The sequence below is a fragment of the Leucopleurus acutus genome (genome assembly GCF_964270905.1).
Source record: "Leucopleurus acutus genome assembly, chromosome: 10".
Classification (NCBI taxonomy): Eukaryota; Metazoa; Chordata; class Mammalia; order Artiodactyla; family Delphinidae; genus Leucopleurus; species Leucopleurus acutus.
In genome coordinates this window covers 41,280,003-41,306,595 of record NC_139153.1, presented here as the reverse complement: position 1 = coordinate 41,306,595, position 26,593 = coordinate 41,280,003, and the positions used below count along the sequence as shown (strand labels likewise).

Below are 26,593 nucleotides of genomic sequence, written 5' to 3'. Positions count from 1 at the left end.
GCATGGGCCCCATGCCTAAGTGGCTCCCCCACAAAGCCCAGCCCTCTGCTCTGATCCTACTCCCACCCGCCTCAAATACACAGGTGGTCTCACTGGCATCCAATGGCACTCAGCATCACATTACAGGGCTGATATCTCTTCCCGGTGACATTTCAGAGAGACATGACCAAACCATCAGGAGCCCCACATACAGACATTTCTGGGTCAGGAACTCCAATCCCAGGAAAGCACCAAAGGAGACAAAAGAGCAATGTATGTAGAGGCATTCACAGCTGTGTTTCTCATAACAGGCAGAAGTGGAGCCAGGAGGGAGATGTGACCTGCCGGACACAGTGAGGCAGGCCAGCTGCTCGCTGAAGTAGCAACCTGATGGGCATCACCATGAGACAGAATAGGACTATGAGGGGTGTGGAGCCCACACACGTAACCATGAGTGAGACCGCGGCAACACCTGACGCAGAATGGTCACAGACTTCACAGGCTCACACAGCAGGGCTGTGGGCAGTGCTTCTTCCGTTTCCTTTAATTCTGTTGTCAAAATGACTTAATAGCAAAATGATTTAAAAACAAGAGTGACACGAGGAACCCAGCTGCCTGTGGCTCACTGCTTGACTGTACTCACACCATAAACAGACTCTCCTGACCTTCACCTGGCTCAACAGGAAAGCAGGAAACCATGGGTGGCCCTCAGGCCCAACACAGTCCAGTCAATCTTTAATGACCTTTCTCAAGCTTAAAAAAAAAAAAAAAGCAAAAACTAAAAACCCAGCATTGGTGGGGAAAGAAGAGGACAGACTGAGGCCTGCACACACCAGCGTCCCTGTGCGCCCAGGGACAGGCCCCGCAGTCACACTACAGGCCGAGGGGCCTCCAATCAGGCCAAACATCTCCTGCTGAATAATCAGCGTGAAAATTTCAGTTAAGAACTTAACTGATGGCAAACGATGAGGTTACCTCCCCTCCCCTCCCCCTGCCCCACCATTTCCCTTTAGTGGAAGGAGGGGGAAAACGTCTCCCCTGCCATAAAGCAGAACTCACAACCACCAGGACTTCCTCACCATGCTAGACTCACAGCTGAAACAAGAGCAAGCGAATCCCAATGGCAAATGATAAGGTCCCTGAAGCTCCCCTGCCCTGGTATGGGACAGCCTCACATGGCACTGCGGGGGGAGCTGGCCTGGAGCCCCCTCCCTATCGCATCACAGGGGACAGCCAGAGTCACCAGGCACGGGGAATGGGGGGCCCAGACGATCAGTTGTGGGGAATGGAAGAGCCACCGGAAGCTCAGGTCCTGAGGACACGCCGCTGGTGTCTGACCCTCTTCAGATCCGCAGGGCTGAAGAGCACACAGGCCTCCCCCTTGCACCTGAACTCTGGCTGGTGGGCGGGATTCTGAGGCGGAGTCCCGAAGGGAGGTCCCAGGGAGCCTATCTCCTGTGTGTTCACCATCCCTGGATCCAGTGGAAGCAGCAAGAAAGGGTCTGAAAACCCCAGTGAATGGCCCCTGAAATGACACCCTTCCACACGCCCCACACACACCTAAGCACATGTGCCTGTTCACACCAATGCTGGTGCCCCCAAGTGGTTCCCCAACAGCCACCAACAGGACAACATCAGGGCTCCTGTTACCAACATCACGTGGCTGGCTTATTTAAAGCCTGTGATCAACTAACACGAACAGCTCTTCTCCACGTGGACAGGTGTCAAAGCAACCCCAGTCCATGCCTGAACAACAGATTTTGGAAACTTAACTGTCTTAGTAGACTTCACACACAGTGAAGTTGATCTTGCTGACATGGCTGCTGCCTGCAGACGTTTAAATAAGCCCCTGAACTCCTCCCAAAGGGCAGGTCTGCTTTTCCTTCAGAAAAATCTCAGCCCAACCAACTCCCAAGTCCATGTGCCTGCCACATTGCTTCATTTCTTCACTCGAATGTTTACAGAGTGCCTCTGGGTCTTGTCATCTGGCAGACAAGAAGGTGACTAAGATGTGATTGCTGTCCTCAGGGACTTGAGGGGCAGGTGAACGGGGAAGCAGACAGGTGAACGGAGAGTCCCCACACAGCGAGGCCGTGAATTCCTGGGTGCTAGGGGAATGCAGAGTGACTAACAGCTGAGGGGAAGACAAAACCTCAGCTCACCTGGAGGAACACTCAAGGCAGAGTGGGCATGGCAGGGAGCGCCGGAGTTACTGGAAGGAGTGGGTGTACTGAGGCTGGGCCTTGTGTCCATGGAGAGGGCAGAGACCCCCAAGGTGCACCTGGAGGAGGGACCCAGCATAGGAAGGCCTGCCCCATGGGCTACAGACTTTATCCCATGAGCACTGAGAAGCCAGTGAAAGGACAGGCAAGGAGGTGGCAAAAATGTGCTGAGAGTGTTATTTATAAAGAACATTCAGAAAGGGTCAGAAAGTGCAGGGCTCACTGGTTGAGGCCACTGGAAAAACAAGCCACATATGGGTTCAAAAAGCCACCTCCTTACCCCAAGGATGGCAGATGGCAGCTGCCTCTGAGTCTGTCTGGAGGGATAGACTCTTCCAGCTGCACGGTACCATGCTGTGCTTGCAAAGCTGCCCACACTTCACTCAGGCACACAGGGCCTCTCGTCCCCACAACTACCCTGGGATCAGGCGTTATCATCCCGCCCAAACGACAAGGTTCGTAACAACTAAGGAACTTACTCAACGGTTCACAGCTAATAAAAGACAGGTCAGCATTTAAACTAAAGTTCCTGATTGCATCATGCTTCCAAAACTCAAATAAATAGCCTCAAAGCTTGGGTGTGCTTTCTGCACAGTAGCCAGAGAAGTGTGACCATGTCCATTACCAAGTGAGAAAAGTACCAAAACCATAAACTGTTAGGGCTGCAAAGACCTCAGATATCATCCGGTACAACATGAACTAGATCCAGTGGCCCAGGGAGGGTGTTAGAAATCAAACTGACCACATCAGAATCTCCCACTGTAAGACCCAGGAATCTGAATGTTTCAAGAGCCTGCCCACTCCCAGGTCATGATTCTACCACATGGCCCGATTGAGGAGCTTCTGAGTCAGACCACATCCCTCCTCTCAAAGAGGCTGACCCACGGGAGGAAGTGACCTGTATGATGCCACCCCAAGCTGCCTGAGTGCCTACTGTGGTCACCAGGGTGGGTGGGCTCTGGATCAGAGCAGGCAGGATGAGAAGAAACACAGAAATCTCTCATACAACACAGACATCCTGAGCGCCACAGGAGACCCAAGTAAAGTACAGGACAAGAAGGGCAAGAGCTAGGGCTAAACTAGACCTCAGGTCTCTGGACTTCAATTTGACTGGTATGTTGTCTATTTTACCATGTTGCCTGGAGCCATGGAGGAAGGTGACTGGAACTTCAACTCCCAAGTCATTCTATGGGCTGCCCAATGCCCACGCCCCTCCCTTACTTGGGAAGGCTCCACGTGGAGCCTCGAGGGAAGAAGAGCCAGCTGCAGCCTATAAAGTGCCCCCCACTCACTGTCCCAGCTGTGGGGAGGCGCCAGCAGCACAGACTTCTCTCTGGCAGCATTGGTAGCAGAGCAAGCTGCAGTGTCTAGTACTTGAGAGCAAGCCATTTTCCTGTGAAATGCTGGGCTTCTTTCTGACTGCGAACCTCCAAGGTAGGCTCTGCTCTCTCTTTTTTCAAAAATGAACAAACAAACCAGTCAGAGTAGATTTCTGTTGCTTGCAAGTAAGTACCCTAGCTTCATGTGACCACTTACAGCAATAGCCTAACAATAATTATGGGCATCACTTTAAGCATTCCAAGTTTCTTAAATTCCCTGACTCATCTGATCCACAGGGAGACCCTGGATGCAAGCAAGGCAAAGGTTCTGATGCCTAGCTTGCAAATGGAGAAGCTGGGCTCAGGATGTAACGTGTTCTGTGGACTGGGTCCCAGCATTCCCCCAAGTCCAACACAAAGGCCAATGGGTGATGCAGGCAAGCCAAGGTGCTCACCTGGCCTGGGGTTCCTCTCACCGTCCTTCCATCCCAAGCTGGAGCTGAGCTTGAAATGTGCAGGGTCCCAACACTGGCACCCCAGTTCAAAAAGCAAATTCTTTACAAGTAAATTCCCAGGCAAGTCAGCGGTTTACAGAGCAACAAAGTGCGCTGAAGCTCCTAGGAGACTAGAAGCTATTTTAACCTCTGATCAGCTGCTTCTCAGAGTGTCACAGTCTGAGAAGTAAAGGTAAGACAGCTGTGTCCTCGCTGGTGTGATCTCCAAGTGATAAAAATCCTAATTGAACCAAATTTAAACTACAAGCCAGAATTGGCACATTTATTTGTTGCGGAAAATATCGCTTAAACAAGGTCTTTCGGTCTTCACCTACACATATTTCCTCTGGAAGCAAAGCCTTTTTTTCTTTTTAACCACGTGCTGGGCTGAAAGGTTGAGAAGGCAGAAGCACACAAGGAAGCTGTGCTGTGGGACTACGCTGAGTTCTTGAGCTTCTCAGAGCTGCACTATCCAAAACTGCAGAGGGGCGTTAAATGAGGGAGCGTATGTGATGTGTGCAGCTCTGTGCTACGGCCGATCAGTAGGCGCCAACACGGTGATGACCGATGGCGGGGCCGGATGCTCTCACCTGCACCGTCCGAGTGAGGCCCCGAAATTCTACCGCCCAAGTGAGGCCTGCTCCCCCCACCCCATCCCTGAAAGGGGTCATATGACAGATCCCCACACGCATGCCTCTCCCCTCCCCTCACTTCATCTAGAGGAGGACTGATCCCTCGCCCTTGAGCTGACCTCACTTTAGAAGGGCAGATCCATCACGTGTGCAGAGGACATGAGTCCAGGTCAGGAAAGCTAGTCACAGTGGGAGGGTGAACTGAGGCAGGAGCTTCTCCTCAAAGTCAGACACCTCCACACGTGCCAGTTGTGCTCCAGCCCCTCGCCTTCTCCCAGGCCTCCAGACTGCCTTCCACTCAATCCCTGCTCAAGTGTTTTCTCAGCACCTCTGCTGGGTCAGTTATGCTGCCTGGGGCACAAAGCCAACCAATAAGACACAGCGGGGAAAGCAATTCACTGGGAAAGCAAATCCTGGGCTCAGGACTCCCTCCTCCATGCAGCCCACACCCTGCTGCAAGCCCTCCCTCCAGGAGGCCCACAGCTCTCTCAGACACCCCTCCCGGCCCTCCGCAATGCACAGCAGTACGCAGTATTATAACTGGTGTGCGCAGGTCTGTCACCCCACTGGGCCCAGCCTCACTGATATCGGTCCCCAAGCTCTTCACAAGCCCAGCACACAGCCGGCGCTCCTCAGTAAGAGTAAGGACAGCGGTTGCAAAGAAGGGCTTGGAAACTTACGCCTCGCCCCAAAGAGCCCAGGCCTCAAGCCCCACTCTCTAAGGACTCATGGACTCCTGGACCCGGGTCAGGAAAGTCCTGCTCTCACCAAAGGACTGCCTCTCCCAGCTATCAAACACACAGGTGCTTCTTCTTTAGGATTCAAACTGCCCTGCCAGAACTGGAGTGTGGCCCTGCCCTGAACACAGGGTGTGGGGGGAGAGGGAGTGCCATCCTTGAAAGGACAAATGTTTTCTGCTCCAGCCATTCACATTTTCTCTAGACAGAGCAGCTCTTGAGAGCCCTGAATCAAAACAGCCCTGGAGTGTGGATTTTACTGGCCACGGGGCCTCATTACCACAGCAACTGTTTTTCCTCTTGGAATTCTTTCAAGAGTACAAGCTGTTGCTTCCCTCAAAAACAAAACCGGGGAGAAGCCAGGGCACCGAGGAGTAAGGGAAGGCCCTGAAAGAAGGAGGGCCAGACGTGACCAAGCCACAGCAAGCTCTGCCTTGAGGTCTCCCAGATCTCTGCAATGGCTTAGCAACTAGAAATGGCGAGTCCCTCCCAGCTGTTTAGGGTTGTATGTGTTGGGGGGTGGAGAGGAGACAGTGTTGAGGGTGTGGGGTATGGTTCATGTGTGTGTTTTGGGGAGTTATAGGATGTGTAGAGGTGTGGGATGGAGGTACTGAGGGTTGAGAATGCAGTGGGAGTGGGTGTAGTCTGGCGGGTTGCTGTGTGGGGTACGTGGGGAGGGGTTGGGGAAGTGTGAGGAGGTGTGGGATACGATGATGTAAGGGAGTGAGCGGGGGTTGGAGGGTGTGTGTGTGTGGGGTGCTTCCCTGGTGGCACCGTGGTTAAGAATCCGCCTGCCAATGCAGGGGACACGGGTTCGAGCCCTGGTCCTGGAAGATCCCACGTGCCGCGGAGCAACTAAGCCCATGAGCCACAACTACTGAAGCCCGCAAGCCTAGAGCCCGTGCTCTGCAACAAGAGAAGCCACCACAATAAGAAGCCTGCACACCACAACGAAGAGTAGCCCCTGCTCACCACAACTAGAGAAAGACAGCGCAGAGCAATGAAGACCCAATGCAGCCAAAAACAAATAAGTTAAAAAAAAAAAAACGAACACGGGGGAAAGTTAGGGAGGGATAAATGGGGAGATTGGGATTGACAAATACACGTTAATATATATAAAATAGGTAACTAAGAAGAACGTACTGTATAGCACAGGGAACTCTACTCAATACTCTGTAATGGCCTACCTGGGAAAAGAATCTAAAAAAGAGTGGACACATGTATATGTATAACTGATCAGTTATATGTATAACTGATTCACTTTGCTGTACACCTGAAACTAACACATCATTGTAAATCAATTATACTCCAATAAAAATTTTAAAAATAATAACAAAGAACACAAATTGCATTTCAATTCTGTATTACAATACTTAGTACTATGGAGCAACCACATCCCGGTCCAAGTGTTAGCAGGAGCGAATTTAAAACATACAGCCCGAGTTTGAAACAGCTGACCTAGAAGCAATTGTTCGAGGCAACTCATATTTCTAGTCAGAACACCCCAGTCAGCTGGTCCAGAACATGGAGAGAGTGGATGGCAAGTCCAAGCAGCTTTGGAGAGCCAGGCTCAGCAGGTCCCTGCCCTCTGTGTGAGTCCGTGGTCTGGTGCATAAAGCCAAGGGGCTCAGAGTCATGGGACAAAGAACACCCAGGACAACTGCCAATGGCATGAAATATCTAAATGCTTTGTTAAAATAAGTTTGAGTTGTCCCTGCCCCAAGGAGCTGCCTGTCTACTGAGGGGCTGGCATGAACTGGGACTCAGTAACATTCAAAACAAAAAAAAATTAGTTACTACTATTATTATTATAGTAACTACAACTATTATCAAGATGTGGGAGGTTAGCAGTATGGCTTATCAAGGACGCTGCATGCCTGCCAACCATTCACAAGGAAACAGTCTTCTTTCTAAAAAAACAAATGCCAAATAATAAGTAGTGCTGAGTCACTGATATCCATATGGGGGAAAAATCTTGACCTCTATCTCACACCATGTAAAAATAAATAAATTCCAGATGGACTGGCAATCTAAAGGTGAAAGGTAAAACAGTAAAACTTCTAGAATAAAACATCAGAGAATATCATCATGACCCAGAGTATGCAACCATATTCTTAAATAGGCCATAGAAGGTATTAGGGGGAAAAATGGATAAACTGGCCTAAATTAAATGAAGAACTTCTGTTCATCAAAGAATGCAATTAAAAGCAAGAAAAGTGAAGGCCCAGAGGCGGTAGAAGAGACAGTTGCAGCACCATATAGAACAAAGGACTCACCCAGGACTGGAATAAAGAACTCCTAAAAATCAAGAGGAAAAAGTATCAGGCAATCCAATAAAAGGCCTGAACAGGTACTTCATATAAACATATGAAAAGATACAGAACTCTATTAGTTAGGAAGAAAATGCAAATTTAAACCACAAAAGTGCTAGAGAGAACCCTCATATACACCACTGGTGGGAGTGTAAAATGGTACAGGCGTTTTGGAAAACTGTTAGGCAGTATCTACCCTATATATGCCCTATGACCTAGCAATTCTACTCACAGGCATACACCCAGCAGACATATGTACATAGATTCACCAAGACATGCACAAGATTGGGTATAGCAGCATAATCCATAATAGCCCCGCCCTGAAAATCTAGAGTGGAATGGATAAAATGCGGTGTATTCAAACAATGGAACACTGTACAGCAATAAGAATGAAGTAATGCCACACTCAGTAAAATAGCCCACACACATAATGATGAATGAAAGAAGCCAGATACAAGAGTATGTGCTGTATGATCCATTTACATAAGGTTCAAAAGTAAGAAAAGCCAAACTCTGGTGTTAAAAGTCCCAAGGGATTGATTACTCTGGAGATGTAAGCACCTGGGTGGGGGCAGGAGGGGGATTCTGGAATGCTGCCACGTTTCTTGATCTGAGTTACTGATTACATGGGTGTATTCACTTAGTGAAAATAACGGAGCTGATTTGTGTACTTTTCTTTATGTATAATATACTTCAATTAAGAGTTGTTTTTTTAAAATTTTTAGTGCCATTTCATTGCTGTTAAAACAGAAAAACTGACATCCATTTAGAAACCAAAAATAAATCATTAAAACCTAAAGCGGGGGCTAATTCTGTCTAGATGACAGTAAGTTCTCCAAAGAGAAGAATATCTCAGGGCCCCCAAGCACACCAAGAAGACAGCTACCTGGACACCAAGAGGGAAGCACACTCCCTCACACCCTCCTGACTCTAGGAGACAAGCGAATACAACTGAGGGATTCACCATCAAGGTCATACAAATTCTTTTGTTGCAAAAGCTAACAGAAAGATTACACACCAGCTTGAATTTCAAGATTCCTTTGCTTTCCAATTCCTGTCCCCCATCAGTGGGGCCTTGAGAACACCTGGTTACATCTTGTAATGCCACAGAAGTCACCCGAAAGGGAAACTGAGGCCTGAATAACTGCATCAGTGCAGTGAAGGAGCAAGAAAGAGGGATCTTGTCTTCTGGCTTCCTGTCCAGGGTCTTTTCTGCTACATGAGGCTGCCTCAGCCACCGCAGGTGAGCTAAACCATAAAGGAGCCAGACAGCTGTGCATCTACCTCGGGAAGCCCTACCCTCCCGGGAAACTTAGAAAGAGGTGCACCCTTTGCCCAGCTCAGGAGCTTCTCCCCACATTAGCACAGCAAGCTGAGGGAAGGTCTCGTTCTCTTCCTTGCAGCCCATGGCAAAGCCCCTCCCTGCACAGCTCCAAGGGGGAGGCTGCACCAGTTCCACCCCATCGGGAGGGCTCCAAGGGACTCAGCCATGAGGTGGTGGGCGCCTCTGTGCCCATCTCCAGGGGGGCAGTCCTGTGTGACGTTGTACAGCCCCTGACCCTCTCTGGGTCTCCACTGTCACATCTGTAAAGTAAAGGGGTCCTCACTGGGGGTAGAACAAGAGTACAGCAGAAAGAATAAATGCACATACACACTTCTCATTTCTCAACACCTTTCTGCACCCACCACCCCACTTCATCTTCATCCTGGAGGGCCGGGGTTACCGTGGCCGGCTGAAGAAGTGTAAGCTCAGGAACACGAGGAGATTTACCTATCAGTCTCAGAGTTAGCAGAGTAGCAGGCAAGGTGGCAAATGCAATCTGCCTAGGCAACCCTGGTGCAGGGAACCTCAGAGAAGCCACCAGCCTGACTCAGAGGCAGCACTCAGTTCAAATGGAGGCAGCCCTCGGGGCCTGCCCACCCACAGGGATGGGTAAGGGCAAAAGAGAAGGAAGCGGGCTTCCCTGGTGGCGCAGTGGTTGAGAGTCTGCCTGCCAATGCAGGGGACACGGGTTCGTGCCCCGGTCCGGGAAGATCCCACATGCCGCGGAGCAGCTGGGCCCGTGAGCCATGGCTGCTGAGCCTGCGCGTCCGGAGCCTGTGTTCCACAACGGGAGAGGCCACAGCAGTGAGAGGCCCGCGTACCGCAAAAAAAAAAAAAAAAAGAGAGAGAAGGAAGCAGGAAGGTCGCCTGCTCCACAACACAGGGCCAGCCCAGAGAGCCAAGCCACAGGGGCACTGCCTCAGCCTGTGCTACCTCTCCTGAGAGACCAGTGAGTCTTACCGCTGGGGTCCGGTGAGGCCTTGCTACAGTGGAAAGGAGGCCCAATTCATAGTGAGGCTGTGGTTGCCATGCTGCACCCCTATCCAGCCGGCCTGGACCCCACTGGCACCCTCCCCTCCCACACACACTTCCCTGAAACAGCTGGACCGAGCTCGCCTGTCACCTCGTCCTGCCCAAAGCCATTCCATCCTCACCTGGCTTCCCCCAGCCCCACTGCCCCCTCCCTCTAAGTTTCCTCCACCAACTCCTCCGAAACGCCCGCAGGGCGAGCCTCAGGGCACTGATGGTGCCCCCAGTTCTCCCCCTTTGCTGTCTAGGCTCTGAACCCAGGGGCCCTCATCTAGACCTACAGCTTCAAATCCTACTACACAAGCACCTCTTAACAGTCCAGATGCCCGCCTGCCAGTCTCTCTGCACTTAGATGTCTAATAGTCGCCTCAGGCCTAAAGTGACCTAAACTGGACTCCTGATTTCCCCTTCAAGACCACTGTCCCCTGGACTTACCTCAGGAACAGGCCCCGCCATCCACTCAGCTCACTCACCCCACAGCCCATCTGTCAGGACATCCGGGAACCCTGTCCGACGGCCACTGCCTCACACCTGGCCTAATGCAGCAGCCTCCTACCGCCACACACTGTCAGGGCAGGGCACTGGTGCTCGCTCAGGCCTCCAGTGGCTCCCTATCACCCTCAGAGGGAGGTCCAGCTCCTGCGGCCCCAGCCTCCCAGGGCCTCTCTACTCTCATGCCCACCCTACGCCCCCAACCTTTGACTCTACTCCTGCCACACAGGGATTCTTTCTGCCACTGAAACAAGCCAAGCTCCACCTGCTCTTCCCTAGATCTTGGCATCCCATCCCTCCCTGCTCCCCACCCCTCACTCCTACCCCCTCTATCTCAAATCTCCCACTCAAAGAGATCTTCCCAACCGAAGGTGGCTGTGCAGCACGCGCGCACATACACACACCCACCCACCCCAACACCCCCATCCTAGCCCTCACAAGTTATCTTCCCTGTTTACGTGTACATTACTAACCACCCACTCCTCCCATGGAAGCCCCTGGAGGCAGGGAGGCAGTCTTATTCACAGGCTGGATCCCCAGGGCCTGGCACACAGCTGGTGCTCAATAATACTTGTTTGGTAGCTGGCTGCAGAGTTCCTGCAGTCAGAAAGGGCAGCTAATGCTCCAGGGAAAGGAGATGTTCTACTTCCTTTTGTCAAGGGAGAATGTCAGGGGAGTGATCAGAGATTTCCAGAAAAATGCTGTATCAGAATCATCTGGGGAACTTTAAAAATGCTTTGATTCTAAGATCCTGACAGGAGGTTTGGGATGGGGCCAGAGAAGAGATTGCAAATTGTCTCCCCAGGTGATCCTGATGTACTGGTAGGTCTGAGGACCTCTGACTGAACCTACATCTTTATTTCACAAATGAACAAGTCAGGGCCCTCCAAGGGGATGACTGAATCCAAAGTTTCAACACTGGTTCATCAACAGGTATCTGTGTTGGGAGCCCAAACCTCCCACCCACAAGGTTCTCTCTCTCACTGGCTCTAAGACCTTAGGGTCTGAGCAGAGGTGGGGAAGAGGTCAGTCCTTAAGATGAATGGGAACTGCAAACCTCGTCAAGGTTGCAGCTCTGCAAATCCACTTTGTTAATCTAACATTTGGCACTAAAAATGAATTCCACCTTCAAGGAATTAGGGCTAGGCTGAGTAAAGCCAGGGTACCAGGAGGATGTCCTCTTTGCTTCCATCGGAAACAGAGCGGGCTCCACCCACTGTCACTCAGCAGAGAGGGCTGGAGGACCACTTGACTTCCCTGCTTCCAAGAGGGCAGAGGATAAAGGACAGACACTCATGTTTATAAAAGGCCCATGGGCAAGATCTTGAGCTGGACACTTCTTGGACCTCTTTCTCTGGGCTCCTAGCTACTGAAGAGGTCAGAAGCCATGTCTAGGATAAGGAGGCTCAGAGTTTTGAAGATCTGCTTCTATCCCAAAGATGTGATGAATGGAGCTGAGATTTGAACCACATTACCTGGTTCCAAAGCAGATGCTCTCCGCTAAGCCAGGCAGCTCCCACCAGGCAGCCTGATGGCAATTTCTGTGTGTGATGGGAAGGAGACCCCTTCCTGGGGACCGCTTGTTCCCAAGCACCTGGGGTTGAGGAGTGGAGAGGGATACAGGGCCAGGGCCTAAGGGACCATCCAGGATTGGCAACACGGCAACGCATAGGCACAAGAGGTCCCTTCAGCCTCAGGTTTCCTTGTCTATTAAATAGGGAGAAACCAACACCTACCTGAAGGGGCTGCTTTGGGGACTGAACAAGTCACGAGATCCCGTCACAAACGGCCGTGTAAATGTTGTGACTGCCCACCTGCAAAAGGCTGTCAACCCAAGAGGCAGTCACCTCCTCAAGTGACTTAGCAATCAGGCTGCTGGGCATGGGGTGTGGCCACATGGGGTGGGGACAGAGACAACTTCCTGAGAGGTGATCAGGACATGGACACGTCAGACTGCCCCCAGCTCCCTGGGCTCTCCTCCACCGCCCCCCTCACTGCCCTACTCTGCCCCCCCCCCCCAACTTGCTAGCCCTTCCCTCCAGCTCCCTCTTCTGCCCCTATCTGGCCAGGACATTCCCCGGCACACCAAAGTCAGAAAGTTTCAACGTGCTCCCCCTTTGCCTTGGCACTGCTCCCACTCCCCACATGCACATTCCTTGAGTGTGAAGACCACAACTGTACCGCTGAATGGTCAGCATTTAACTGCACTGGATGCACACACAGAAGGTCAGGGATATGCATGTGCTGGAGACACCAGCCACGAAGACTGGCAACTTCAAAGCCCTCTGCCCCAACTCTAGGCCCCCCAAGACCTGGCTCTGTGGTGCAATGGGTAGCACATTGGACTTTTAGGCCCCCCAGGCTGATCTGATGGTCCCCTGGGTGGTTTCCACCTGCCCTCTCCCTCTTACCTCTCAATAAATGGGAGTTAGGTAGAGACACGGTCTCTTATGAGATGGACTAGAGGAAGCAAGTCCTCCAGAGATGCACTATCCTATAAGACAGCCGTAAGTCAAGTGTAGCTGTTCAAATGTAAGCTAATTAAAATGGAATAAAATTAATGTCCTGTTAGCCACATTTCAAGGGCTCAAGAGCCACATGTGGCTTGTGGCTATGGTACTGGACAGCACAGATTAGATGTAGAACACTGAACAGTGCTGCTCTGGTCTCTAGAGCCAGGTGAAAAACAGGAACTGCTGTTGAACCTGAAAGCTGACAGCCAGACCTTGGCCCCGAGATCACACCCAACCCCTGAGGGGCTGGCCAGGCCGACAACCAGTCTCCCTGTCTCAGGGCAGAAAGAGACAGCCCAATCCAGGCCAAATGTCGGTAGAGCCAACAGCCAAGGGGCAAGTGTTTGTGCCAAGTGAATCACCTTCAGAAGCCACCATTTGGCTGCTGAGGAAGAGGTCAGAAAAGAAAGTGGCCTCACAGTGCCCTGCTGGATGGCATGGTAGAGAGATGCCACAGAACTTCACCTACAGCCTTGAACTATTCACCTACTCACCCAGCTTGGAACTTCTGGATGAGCATCAAGAAATGAGGTTCAAATACTGCAGTACAGAAATATGTGCCCGGGCAAGCTGGCTGCCCTTGCAGCTGCAAGCCCTGGCTCCTGCAGAACTTGGCCACCAAAGCACCCAGCAGCACTTTCAGACCTCATCCCTGCCCCAATCCCTGCCAACTGCTTGCTGTCAAACCCTCTGGAGCATCCCCCCACTCTCCCTTCTGTGCCCCTGAATGTTCCCATCTCTGAACTGCTCCCCTGGAACATTCCTCTCCAGCTACTTTAATACTCCCTTCCCAGTCCCATCCACCACAACTCAGCCCATGTTCCACTCTGCCTTCCCATGAAGCTTCCCTGGACCCAGCTTGGCTTTCCCAGGAAATGAACCCCAGGAGCACAGTCGAACATCGTATGTGGTCTTTCCACCTGTCAACCTGGGTTGGCTGACCTACAGTATGCTGCTACAAGCAGGGCTGTCCCTGCATAAAAGCCCCCTCTAGCAGGGGGTCTAGCAGGGGGTCTTGCTTGGGCTGGAATCCGGGAGAGTCACTGATGTTCCATAACCTTGGGCACCTGAACCTCTTCTTGTCTTGCCCCCTCTCAAATCAGTTGCATCAGGTGGGGTAGCAAGGACGCACTTCGGAAAACTGCTAAGCTGCACAACCACGATGGAGCTTTACTGCTGAATAATACACAGAAACTTCATGACTATAATTTTGAGTCCATCTGTCACAATCTCAGCACTGATTCCTCCACACTACACTAAATTATAAGTTTATAGTCTTGTGGGGGAAGAAAGTAAGATAACACCATGAGGAAAATCAACCTCATGCCCGAAACCCTGACGCCTCCTGCAAAACCATGTGCACAGAAGGTATCAACAAAGGACCTGCACAGAGTCTAGGGGGCCAGCAGGGAGCCACCCCATGGGGCAGACAGGCACTCTCCATCAACAGGGGCAGGCTGAGGCAGTGCTCGACCCTGGAGTCTGTCCCACAGAGGCCTCGTCCTAACACCAGAAGACTGAACTAAAAGTGGGGCACCACTTCCTCCCTGAGGGAGGAGACCACTTGCTTCCTATTTGCCGGCAGTAGGCAGGCCGTACTTCCTCCGCAATCACAGGTCCCACGAGAAATAACTGTGGACTGAAAAATTAACTCAGACTTTAGACCCTTGACTGTCTTTTCCCCAGGCATCTACCCCAAAAGTAACGTCACTCAAGAACTGTGGAGAGGGCTTCCCTGGCGGTGCAGTGGTTGGAAGTCCACCTGCTGATGCAGGGGACACGGGTTCGTGCCCCGGTCCGGGAAGATCCCATATGCCGTGGAGCAGCTGGGCCCATGAGCCATGGCCGCTGAGCCTGCGCAGCTCCGCAAAGGGAGAGGCCACAACAATGAGAGGCCCACGTACCGCAGAAAAAAAAAAGAACTGTGGAGATTACATATGACACTAAAAACACAGGTAACAGAAAGTAAGAAAAGATAATTTGGACTTTATCAAGATTTTAAAAACTTTCGTGCATCAAAAGACACTACGAAGAGAGAGAAAAGACAACCCACAGAATGAGAGAAAATATTTGCAAATCCCATACCTGATAGTGGTTTAATATCCAGTGCATATAAAAAAATCAACAACAGAAAGACAAGCCACCCAATTAAAAAATGGGCAGAGGACATGAGTAGATATTTCTCCAGAGAACATATACAAATGGCAAATAAGAACATAAAAAGATACTCAACAGCAATAATCATTAGGGAAATGCTAATCAAAACCACAATAGTGGACTTCCCTGGTGGCGCAGTGGTTAAGAATCTGCCTGCCAATGTAGGGGACATGGGTTCGATCCCTGGTCCGGGAAGATCCCACATGCTACGGAGCAACTAAGCCCGTGCACCACAACTACTGAGCCCGCGTGCCACAACTACTGAAGCCTTCACGCCTAGAGCCCGTGCTCCACAACAAGAAAAGCCACCACAATGAGAAGCCCGTGCACCACAACGAAGAGTAGCCCCCACTCACCGCAACTAGAGAAAGCCCACACACAGCAACGAAGACCCAAAGCAGACAAAAAATAAATAAATAAAATTAAAAAAAAAGAAACACGACAGTGAGATACCAGTTCACACCTACTACGAGAGCTATAATTATTTTTTTTAAAGGAAAATCACAAGTGTTGGCAAGTATGTAGAGAAATTGGAACCCTCATACGTCGCAGGTAGTAGTGGAAAATGGTACAGCTGCTCTGGCAAACAGTTTGGCAGTTTCTCAAAAAGTTAAACACAGAATTATAAGCAATTCCACTCCTTAGGTATATACCCAAAAGAACTGAAAACAGGGACTCAAACAAATACTTATACACCAAAACGTACATCAATACACCAATGACAGCATTAGTCACAACTGCCAAACGGTGTCCATCAACAGATGACTGGATAAACAAAATGTGGTATGTACATATAATGGAATATTATTCAGCCTTAAAAAGGAATGAAACTCTGTTACATACTAGAATGGATGAACCTTGAAAACTTTTGCTAAGTGAAATAAGCCAAACACAAAAGAACAAATACTGCAAGATTCCATTTATATGAGGTATTTATATCAGGCAAATTCAGAGAGACAGAAAGTAGGTTAGAGGCTACAAGGCGCCGGGGTAAGAGAGGAATAGGGAGTTATTGCTTAATGAGTGCAGAGTTTCTGTTTAGAGTGATGAAACGTTTTAGAAATAGTGGTGACGGTTGCACAACATTGTGAATATACTTAATGCCAATGAAAAATGGTTAAATGGCAAATTTTATGTCATATAGATTTTACCATAATAAAAAAAATACCAAAAAAAAAGAACTGTGACAAATAAGGTTACACCCATCCTTGTCAGTGGGAAGAAGGGCCAGAATCAGGACTAATTGGGATCTTAATCAGTAGGGATTAAGGCATGTACACACGGGCAGCTTGGACTTGGGGCCTATACTCTTTTTTTTTTTTTTACTTTATTTTAAAATTTACTTATTTATTTTTGGCCACACCATGCATCATACAGAATCTTAGTTCCCCAGCCAGGCATCAAACCTGTGCCCCCTGCAGTGGAAGCACGGATTCTTAACCACTGGACTGCTAGGGAAGTCCTGGGCCTATACTCTTTTTCCACTATTGTTTTTTGGGGATGTAATTCATAAAACCTCAAGGAGCCAGAAATTATGTAGGAAAGCTTCTCAACCTGCCCCCACCCTGCCTCTGAGAAACCAGCCCAAGTCAGTGCATAAAGAGAGCCACCACCTGTTCTCACGGTCCCTAACCGCAGCACTCACCTGGGATACCTCCTCCTTATGTGACAAATAAAACCGCCTCCCATTTATTGGCCTTAGTGCTGCCACCTATAAATTAGCCCTCCTTCTTCCTTCTTCTCAAGGCTGTCATCAAGACCAGATAAGATAAGCCAGGCAGGCGGTATCATTAGCCATGTTAAATCTGAAAACACTGCTGCCTTTAATAAAGAAATTAAACTGCTAGAGCTACAGAGTAAAACAGGAGCACCATGTACTCCCCATCTCTCTTTCCTTCTTTCCTTTTCTTCATAACACCATCTCCGTCTAACACTAGATATATTTTGCACGACCATCTGTGCCCCCAACTAAATGGAAGCTGCTTGGGGCACAGACTTCTGTGTGCTTTGTTCACTGTGGTACCTCCAGTGCCTGAATCACTGGTGCACAGTAGGTGCTCAGTACACCTCTGTTGAAGGAATGGATTACTAGTTCTAATAATCCATTTTGAAACAAACCAAACAATATTTCATCACCTACTGCTAATGCACTATTGACACCACTGCATGGAAATCGAAGAGTCAACTAAAAATTCTAACTTCGCTTTCTAAGCAGGAAAAGGACTATACGAGTGGAAAAATCAGGAGCTCCTAGATACGCATGCCAAGAAAGGAAAAAGCTTCCAACGGAATCAAAATTGTGGCTTCACAGTAACTCTTGTTTCTTAAAATGAATGCAAGGAAACTCCAAAGGCCAGTGAGCTCTCAATTCCAAGAGGAAAGTCATGTGATTTCCAAATGTACATTTTTCAGAAATGAGTTCACAACCATGAGCTTTCTGAAGTCAGAACTGTGAAGATTAAACCAATTAAAGTAGTAATCAGTATGCCAACAAACTGGATAACCTAGATGAAATGGAAAAATTCCTAGAAACACACAATGTAACTAAACTGACTCATGAAGAAATAAAAAATTTGAATAGACCTATAATTAGAAAGAAGACTGAATAAGTAACCAAAAACCTCCCAGCAAAGAAAAGCCCAGGGCCAGATGACTTTACTGGTGAATTCCACCAAACACTTAAAGAGTTAACACCAAACCTTCTAAAACTCTTCGAAAAAAATGAAGAGAAGGAAATACTTCCTAAATCATTCTATAAGATCAGCACTACCCTGATAGCAAAGCCAGACAAACTACAGATCAATAACCCTTATGAATACTGTTGCAAAAATCTTTAACAAAATACTAGCAAACTGAATTTAGCAGCATATTAAAAGGTTTATACACCATGACTAAGTGGAATTTACTCATGAAATGCAAGGATGGCTCAACTTACAAAATTAATCAACATAATACAATAATAAAATGTAGGAAAAAAACCACACGATCATCTCAATTGATTAAGAAAAAGCATTTGATGAAATCCAATTCCCCTTCTTGATAAAAACACTCAACACTAGAAACAGAAGGAAACTTCCTCAACATGATAAAGACCATATATGAAAAACCCATAGTGAACATCACACTCAATGGTGAAAGACTGAATACTCTTTCCCTGCCTGCTTTCAACACTTCTATTCAATATGGTACTGAAAGTTCCAGCCGGAGCAATTAGGCAAGAAAATAAATAAAAGGCATCCAAATTGAAAGAGAAGTAAAATTATCTCTCTTCAATGATGACATGATCTTATATGCAGAAAACCCTAAAGTCCACCAAAAAACAAAACAAAAACAAAAAAACCGTGTTAGAATAAATAATAAATTCAGCAAAGTTCCAGGATACAAAATCAATGAACAAAAATCAGCAGCATTTCTATATGCTGGCAATGAACAATCCGAAAAGGAAATTAAGAAAACAATCCTATTTAAAACAACACTAAAAGAACGAAATACTTTGGATTACATTTACCAAGGAGGCTAAAGACTTGTACAATGTAAATTAAAGAGTTTTGTTGAGAGAAATTAAAGACTTAAATAAACATAAAGATATCCCATGCTCATGAATTGGAAGACTTAATATTGTTAGGATGATAATACTACCCAAAATGATCTACAGATTCAGTGCAATCCCTATCAAAATCTCAATGGGGTTCTTTGCACAAATAGAAAAATCTATCCTCAAATTCATATGGAATCTCAAGGAATCCCAAACAGCCAAAACAATCTTGAAAGAGAACTAAGTTGGAGGACTCATTCTTCCTGATTTCAAAACTTACTACAAAGCTATAGTAATCAAAACAAAGTGATACTGGCATAAGGACAGACATACAGACCAATGGGACAGAATAGAGCGTCTAGAAACAAACCCTTGCATATATGGTTAAATGATTTTCAACAGGGATACAAAGAACATTCAATAGAGAAAGGACAGTCTTTTCAACAAATGGTACCGGGAAAGCTGGATATTCACATGCAAAAGAATATACTGGATCCTTATGTTATACCATATACAAATATTAACTTAGAACGGATCAAAGACCTAAATGTAGGAGCTAAAACTATAAAACTCTTAGAAGAAAACGCAGGAGAAAAGCTTCATGATCTTGGATTTGATGATGGTTTATTAGGTATGATACCAAAAGCAGGATCAACAACAGAAAAAGATAAACTGAACTTCATTAAAATTTAAAACTTTGTGCATCAAAGGACATTATCAGGAAAGTAAAAAGACAACCTTGGGAATGGGAGAAAATATTTGCAAATCACCCATCTGATAAGGGGTTAATATCCAGAATACGTTAAGAACTCCTACAATTCAACAACAACCACCAAAACCCAATTTAAAAATGGGCAAAGGATCGAATAGACATTTCTCCAAAGAAGATAAACAAATGGCCATAGGCACATGAGAAGATGCTCAATATCACTACTCATCAAGGAAATGCAAATCAAAACTACAACCACAATTAGGATGTGTATAACCAACAAAACATAAAAAGAAAAGTGTTGGCAAGGGTGTGGAGAAACTGAAACCCTTGTGCACTGCTGGTGGGAATGTAAAATGATGTGGCAGCTATGGAAAACATGGCAGTTCCTCAAAAAGTTAAACATAGAATTACTGTATGATCCCAAAATTCCACTTCTGGATATATACACAAAAGAACTGAAAACAGGGACTCAAACAGATATTTGTACACCCACTACTTACAACAGCCAAAAGCTAGAAGCAACCCAAATGCCCACTAACAGATAAATGGATAAACAAAATGTGTTATATACAAACAATGGAATATTATTCAGCCTTAAAAAGGAATGAAATTCCGACACATGCTGCAACATGGCTGAACCCTGACAACATTACGCTGAATGAATAAGCCAGTCACAGAGAGGCAAGTAGTATATGATTCTCTTATATGAGATACTTAGAGTAGTCAAATTCAATGAGACAGAAAGAATGGTGGTTGCCAGGAACTGGGGAGAGAAGGGGAAGGGGAGTTATTGTTTAATGGGTACAGAGTTTCCATTTGGGATGATGAAAAGTTCTGGAAATAGTGGCTTAATTATATAACACTGTGACTATCCTTAATGTCACTGATTTGTACACTTAAAATGGTACATTTTGGGCTTCCCTGGTGGCGCAGTGGTTGGGAGTCCGCCTGCCGATGTGGGGGACGCGGGTTCGCGCCCCGGTCCGGGAGGATCCCACATGCCGCGGAGCGGCTGGGCCCGTGAGCCATGGCCGCTGAGCCTGCGCGTCCGGAGCCTGTGTTCTGCAACGGGAGAGGCCACGACAGTGAGAGGCCCGCATAACGCAAAAAAAAAAAAAAGGTACATTTTATGTTATGTATATTCTACTACAATTTTTTAAAAAGTAAAGGAAAAAAATAGGTCCATATTTTCAGCGCATTGAGAGAATCCCTCTTAAAAGGCCAGTTTTCCTGATAGCCTGGGGCATCCTTCCCATTGTAAGGGGGCCTGAGGATGCCATTCTGTCCTTTGTATTCTGCTCTCAAACCCAATTCCATAATCTGGACCCTAAATCCAAGGAAACAGCTCGGGTTGACTAGCTGCTGTTTGAAAGGCTGAGGTCTTGAGTATCCCTAGGCCAAGCAGTCTGCAGGGATGACTGACAGAGCCGACAAATTGCCAACAAAAACAGAAGCCAATCCCGCTGGCTTTCACTTTCTATTACTTCCCCTTACACTTTCTCACAGGACACCAGACGGCCATGCAGAAAGGAAACGGGCCAAACCAACCTGCCTGATTTTTTTTAGTTGGAAAATGGAGTCCCTGTTTCCCCCCATCCATTACAGGTCTAGATATTTAATATCCTTTGTATTTTGTACAGCTGAGGACAAAGTTTTTGCCCACCCCAAAACAGCAGAACGAACAACGTCCATCCTCTGTACTCTATATACTCTCTAGGGCTCTTGCATACAGATAATCTAACAGATTATCCTGTTAGATCTCACAATAACCCAGTGAGAATGAATGTTTTGGGGTTGTTATCCTCCACTGGAGACATGAAGAAACCGGAGCTCATGAGATGAAGCAATTAGTCCCAAATCCTACAACCCCAACTGACAGGACCAGGATTCGCACAAAAGTAGTGAACTTCAGAGTTCTCCTTCCCCTCGATTACTTCGGAAAGAACAACGAAGTAGAAATGGAATCAGACCATTTTGTTGTCAAACAAGACCAAGGAAAAATGCTTCCAAGTTTGGCAACTAATAGGACTAAATCCCCAAAGAAGAGCCTGGAAAAGAACTAAGCGCCCGCCTCTTTCCCTTAGGTCTACCCTAACCCAGACATGGATCTTTCCTTCTGGTTTTTTGTACTCAACGATCCAGCCAGGCTCCCAGGGCAGTCTCGTACTGCCCTGCCCAAGGCGCTCTGGCACACAGCGGAGAGTCGGCCATACTCGCGGTATTTCACCAGGGATGGGAGGCCGGCTGGTCATGGGAAAACGGAAGATTCAGCGTGCTCAGACACGAACAAATCACGCCCAAACCAACGAGCATATGAAACTAAAACTGGCCCTGGAAATCCACACGGGAAACACCGGCCAGGAGCCAAACGGCCTGCGGCGCGTCGACCACTGCCCTACCATACCAACGCACGCGCGACAGCACTAGCGCCAAGCATGGTACCGCTCTCGCAGACCCAGACTTGGGCGGTCGCCGACGCCGTACGCATGCTCCAGCAGCGCGCATGCGCGTCCCCAGCAGTTGCCTTTTCCCTGTAGTCCCCTGCCCTCTCGCCCTGATGCCGGAACCAAACGCTGGGTACCTCAGCCACGGGCCTCACTCTGCATTCCTCACCTTGCGCCCGGTTTTCTCCCGTAGGGCCTTCAGCCGTTCCTTTCGCCGCAACGCCTCTTCCTCCAACCGGCCCACACCGGCCGCAGTAGCCGCCATCTTGCCCACAGACATCCCCCCGCCCCCACTCTTCTCTTGTCCCGCAGTGCGCAGGCCCAAGGTGTTAGACGAACCCCTCACGGCCAATCCAGGGACGAGAATGGGAGAGCAGGAAGTCCTGAAAGCCAACCAATGCTGAGTTGCTACAGGAGGACCCTCCCTCTTCCTCCCCCACAGAACGTCTAACTCTTCGGGGGTCGACAAAGAAGGCGCTAAGGCTCGATTCGTCCAATGCCGATCAGGGAAAAAGCGGCAAGAGGAACCAGACCTGAGTGAAGGAGGATAGAGCGCGTCAATCGCTCTGGTTTTACCTAAGCGCCAACCATGCTGGCTGGCCACTTGGAATGCGCCGACCCATCTTTGTCCACTTCTCCTGATTCTTAAAGGCTCGAATGCCTTCACGAAGCCTTCCCTGACTCTCTACTCTGATCCCAGCCTAAGACGTCTGCCTCTCCTTTCCTCTTAAGCTATCTGTGGCTTCCTGGATGCACTTGTTCATGGGCCTCTGGGCCCTTCTCTGTCCACTCTCAGCTCAGACAAAACCTAAGCAGAGCAGGGCTTGGCTGAATGGCCATTTTCCTCTGGGTTCATGGATGATCCCCTCCCACCTCCAACCCCCCGCCCGGCCCCCGCCCCCGGGGTGGCAAAGTACCCAGGGTCAGACTACCCAACCTGGAGAAGAGCAAACCCCAACTTGGGCCCAGTGGGCCCTAAGGGACCACCCTGAGCTTAGTTCCTGAGAACTAAGCTGAGAGTTGGTTTCGCCTCGGCCGATAGGTGCACTGCCTCCCAGCAGGAGCTGCCAGGGTATCCTTTCCCAAGTCAATTACCATGCCCTGACAACTGAGAGACCACTTTGACTGAAGTCAGTATCTTCTGACAGCCTATCCAGGTCCCCAGAGCCACACCTCCTCCCACCTAGGGAGAGTGACTTGTCTCTCAGCAAAGCTGTTCCCTGCTTGTGGCCTCCCTTCCCAGGCTGACAGCAGGTGGACACCCACTCCTTGCTTCCCAGTTCCCTTCAGAGATCCCCAGTGCCACAGACCCCTGTCCAACTGGCCCCCACAAACGACCCTCTTGACCTCTGTAACTTGGGCCTTTTGGTGTCCTCTCCCCTGCATCAGGTGGGGTGCCCTGCCAGGGCCTAGTATGCAGGTAGTACCCAATACACATGTAGTAAGTGTTCAGGAAATGTCAGAAGTAGGATGGATGGGGCAGAAGAAAAGGCCAGAGTGGAGGAGATGCCCAAGAAGCCAGGAGGACAGAACAGGATGGGTATGGAGACAGAGTCTGTCTCTTCTTGGCCACCCAAGGTCTAGGGGGCTCCAGGCTGGTCAGTTCCTCCAATTGATGGTAACTCTCTGGGTCCCACAAACTTTCCCCCCAGCCCCAACAAAGGGCCTCACCCCTGCCCAACACCATGGGCCCTCCTCACCTCCCAGGAGAGTAGGGGGAGGTGGGGGAAGAGGCCCAGGGGTGATGGTGGCAGTGGTTCTGGAAAGTCAGGCCTCTGTCCCTGTCCATGCTGCCCAGGTGGTCCTCATTTGGCCCATCTGGGCCCCAGTTTCTCTGCCTGTTAAACAGAAGCATGAGGTACCCTTTAGCCTTTAACCTCTTGAAGTTAAAGAAAAAAAATGTGAATCAAGTGCTGAGCCCCGGAGTGAAGGGTGCCTCCATTTGGAGTATCTAGGAAGGCTTCCTGGAGGAGGGGATCCAGGCGAGGTGAGGAGTACCTAAATCTTCCAGGGATCTGCCCAATAGATGGAAGGAACTGCTCCCCCGGAGTTATTTCAGGCTTGTCTTGCTGTTTTCTGATCCCCCCTCCCGCCCCCCCCCCCCGCACTCCTGCCACACAATCCTGCTCCACTAACAACAGGATTAAAAAAGTGACACTTCGGTCTCCCCATAAGCGCTTATACCAACGCCTGGCACGTGGTAAACTCTACAAGTGGTTGTCACGGTTGTTGTCCTCGTTAGTTATTGAAGGACCCTGCCCATCTGCACGCGGCCCGCAGCCCCTTCCCCCAATACCGCGAGCCTGTCCCTTCCACGAATGGTGGCCTTTCCAGCCAGGCGGGCTGCGTCCCGGTTAGATCTAGACGTAGGGCAAACCTGGAATCCCTGACCCAGACCCTAGTCCGGGGGACTCAGATTGGCCTTTCCGGAGGGCGCGGATTGCGGGGGGGGCGGGGCTGCTGGGCGCGCTGCTGGGCGCCCTCCCGGGCCGCCCTGACCTCAGGCTCCTCCTCCTGTCGGGCTCCCCGCCCTTTGCACGGTCCCGGGATAGGCGGGGCGGCGGTGGCGGCTGCAGAAGCGCAGGAAGTCGGGCGGTGGCCGACCGGGAGGAGGAGGAGCGCGACGGCGGCCAGTACTACTTCCCTCAGTAGTACCGCGCCGCTCCGCCCTGGAGTGACGCCCTCCGCCCATGGGCCTGGCCGAGGGCAACCGGCGGGCGGCGCGGAGGAGGCGGCGGCGGCGGCGGCGGCAGGTGGCGTGCAGCAGGGTTGGAGCCTGGTCGGGCCATGGCCGCCTCGGAGCGGCTCTACGAGTTGTGGCTACTCTACTACGCGCAGGTGAGCCCGCGCCCGCCGTGCCCACAGCTCCGCGCGCCCGGCGTCTGCTGCACCTGCGCCCGGCGCCACCTGGGCCGTGTATACGCACGCGCCGGGCGTGCTCGGGCTCCGCACGCACGTGTGCGACCCCGGCCGGCTGGTGCCTCTGGCACTTATACCTGGGGGTCGGCCCTCGCGGGCGCGCACCTTACAAGAGCCTCTTGGGTGGGGACAGTGCAGCCTCGGTTGTCCCTGAGGAGAGGGGCCTGGACCAAGACAGGGCACTTACCCCTTTTACAGGTGGGGAAACTGAGGCCTGGGGGGAAAAAAAAGGTTGGCCGGGTCGAAAGGGGCGGGAGGCTTACTTTGAATTTGGGCGTGCCACTCCTGTGGGCGCAGCCCAGTTGGGTGGTCGCCTGATGGGTCTGAGTGGGCTGGGGGTCTCCAGGCATGCAAGGGGGGCGTCCCTACTTCGGTCTGACTTGAGTCAACTCCTCAGATACCCTGCGGTGAACTGCCGGTGGTGAGCTCCTCCTTGACCCCAGGTGGCCCCACCCCAACCCCCGGGGGGGCAGGGTGTGGATTACGGGGGAGAGGGGGTCCAGCCCAAAGCAAAGATTCGCCTTGGATGCTGGGGGTGAAAATGGGGAATGCGGGTGAGGTGGGAGGGATGTTTGAAAGGGATGGAGGGAGGCCATTTTCTCCTGAGCTCCCCGTCCTTCCTCAGAGACTACCTCAAGTGGCCTCAGAAGGTGAAGGGAGCACCTCTGACCCAGGTGTACCCCAAACTGTGTCTCGCACACATAGGCCCCCACTTTCCTTCTGTGTTCACAGCAAGGAGTGAACCCAGGGTAAGGCTCCCTCTCCCCTTCACCCAGCACCAGCCTTCCTCCCTGCACCTGCCTGGCATCATACTCCTGGCTCAGGTGTGCCTTGGGCACAATGCACTATTGTGTGCCCCTGATCTCGTCACTAGGGGGAAGTTGATGCTCAAATCAGCTGGCCCTCTGAAGAGGCTAGCCGACTGTCTCCCAGGACTGCAGGCCAGGACTTGGGCCCCAGAGATCAGGAGTCCAGGCCATAAGGGCCATAGCTTCTTGAGCCCGCTTAGGTGGTGAGAAGTCCAGGCACCCGGCAAGAGGCAGTGCATGGAGTAGAGTCTGTCTTTGGTGTGACCGAGGGCACGCTCTTTACACCCCTGAGCCTCTGCTTCCATATCTGTAAATTTGGCACAGTCCTGGCCTCCGGTGGCCTGGACTGTGCAGAGAGATAGCCAGTATGGCTGGTCCAGGCCAGAGAAGTTTCCTGCTTCCCCGCCCCATTGGATCCCCTCACCCCAGCTTCTCTGTCTCCATCGCCAAAGGTTGGTCCTTGTGAAGGAGCAAAAGATTTGGGAGGAAACCTGCCCCTGGCCCTCATGCTTCTGATTGCCTCCGTGGTCGTGGGCAGGTTCTTGGTCTTCAGTTTCTTCAGCTGTGACCAGGCAAAGGGGGGCTTGAACGAGGTGATGAGTCTGAGGGATGTTAATCAAGCTTCCGATTGCCTCCGTGGTTGTGGGCAGGTTCTTGGTCTTCAGTTTCTTCAGCTGTGACCAGGCAAAGGGGGGCTTGAACAAGGTGATGAGTCTGAGGGATGTTAATCAAGCTTCCGATTGCCTCCGTGGTCGTGGGCAGGTTCTTGGTCTTCAGTTTCTTCAGCTGTGACCAGGCGACGGGGCGGGGGGCTTGAGCGAGGGGACGAGACTGAGGGTTGTGAATGGTGGGTCTTCAGGCTGGGTGGCATGCTGCTGGGGAAGGGTGTCTCGGCAGTTTCCCAGGATTGTACCTCCGACGTGGTTACCTCCTGCTGCCCCTTCTAGCTGACCTCTGCAAGTGG

At 50.2% G+C, this 26,593-nt stretch overlaps 2 protein-coding genes across 3 annotated transcripts in view; one reads left to right on the top strand and one right to left on the bottom strand.

The window, feature by feature from the left end:
* The window catches only part of CCDC12 (coiled-coil domain containing 12), a gene marked incomplete at its 5' end in the record, with an annotated part of 52,288 nt that extends 30,107 nt beyond the window's left edge, over positions 1-22,181 (bottom strand). The window contains one exon of the mRNA XM_082847791.1: positions 22,071-22,181. Within this exon, the coding sequence (XP_082703917.1) occupies positions 22,071-22,181 (111 nt within the window). The remainder of the gene's footprint in view (positions 1-22,070) is intronic.
* A 2,466-nt stretch (positions 22,182-24,647) lies between these two features.
* The window catches only part of NBEAL2 (neurobeachin like 2), a 30,672-nt gene continuing 28,726 nt past the window's right edge, over positions 24,648-26,593 (top strand). For both annotated transcript variants that reach the window (XM_082847917.1, XM_082847916.1), the window contains exon 1: positions 24,648-24,739. In XM_082847917.1, the coding sequence (XP_082704043.1) occupies positions 24,689-24,739 (51 nt within the window). In that variant the 5' untranslated portion in view covers positions 24,648-24,688. The remainder of the gene's footprint in view (positions 24,740-26,593) is intronic.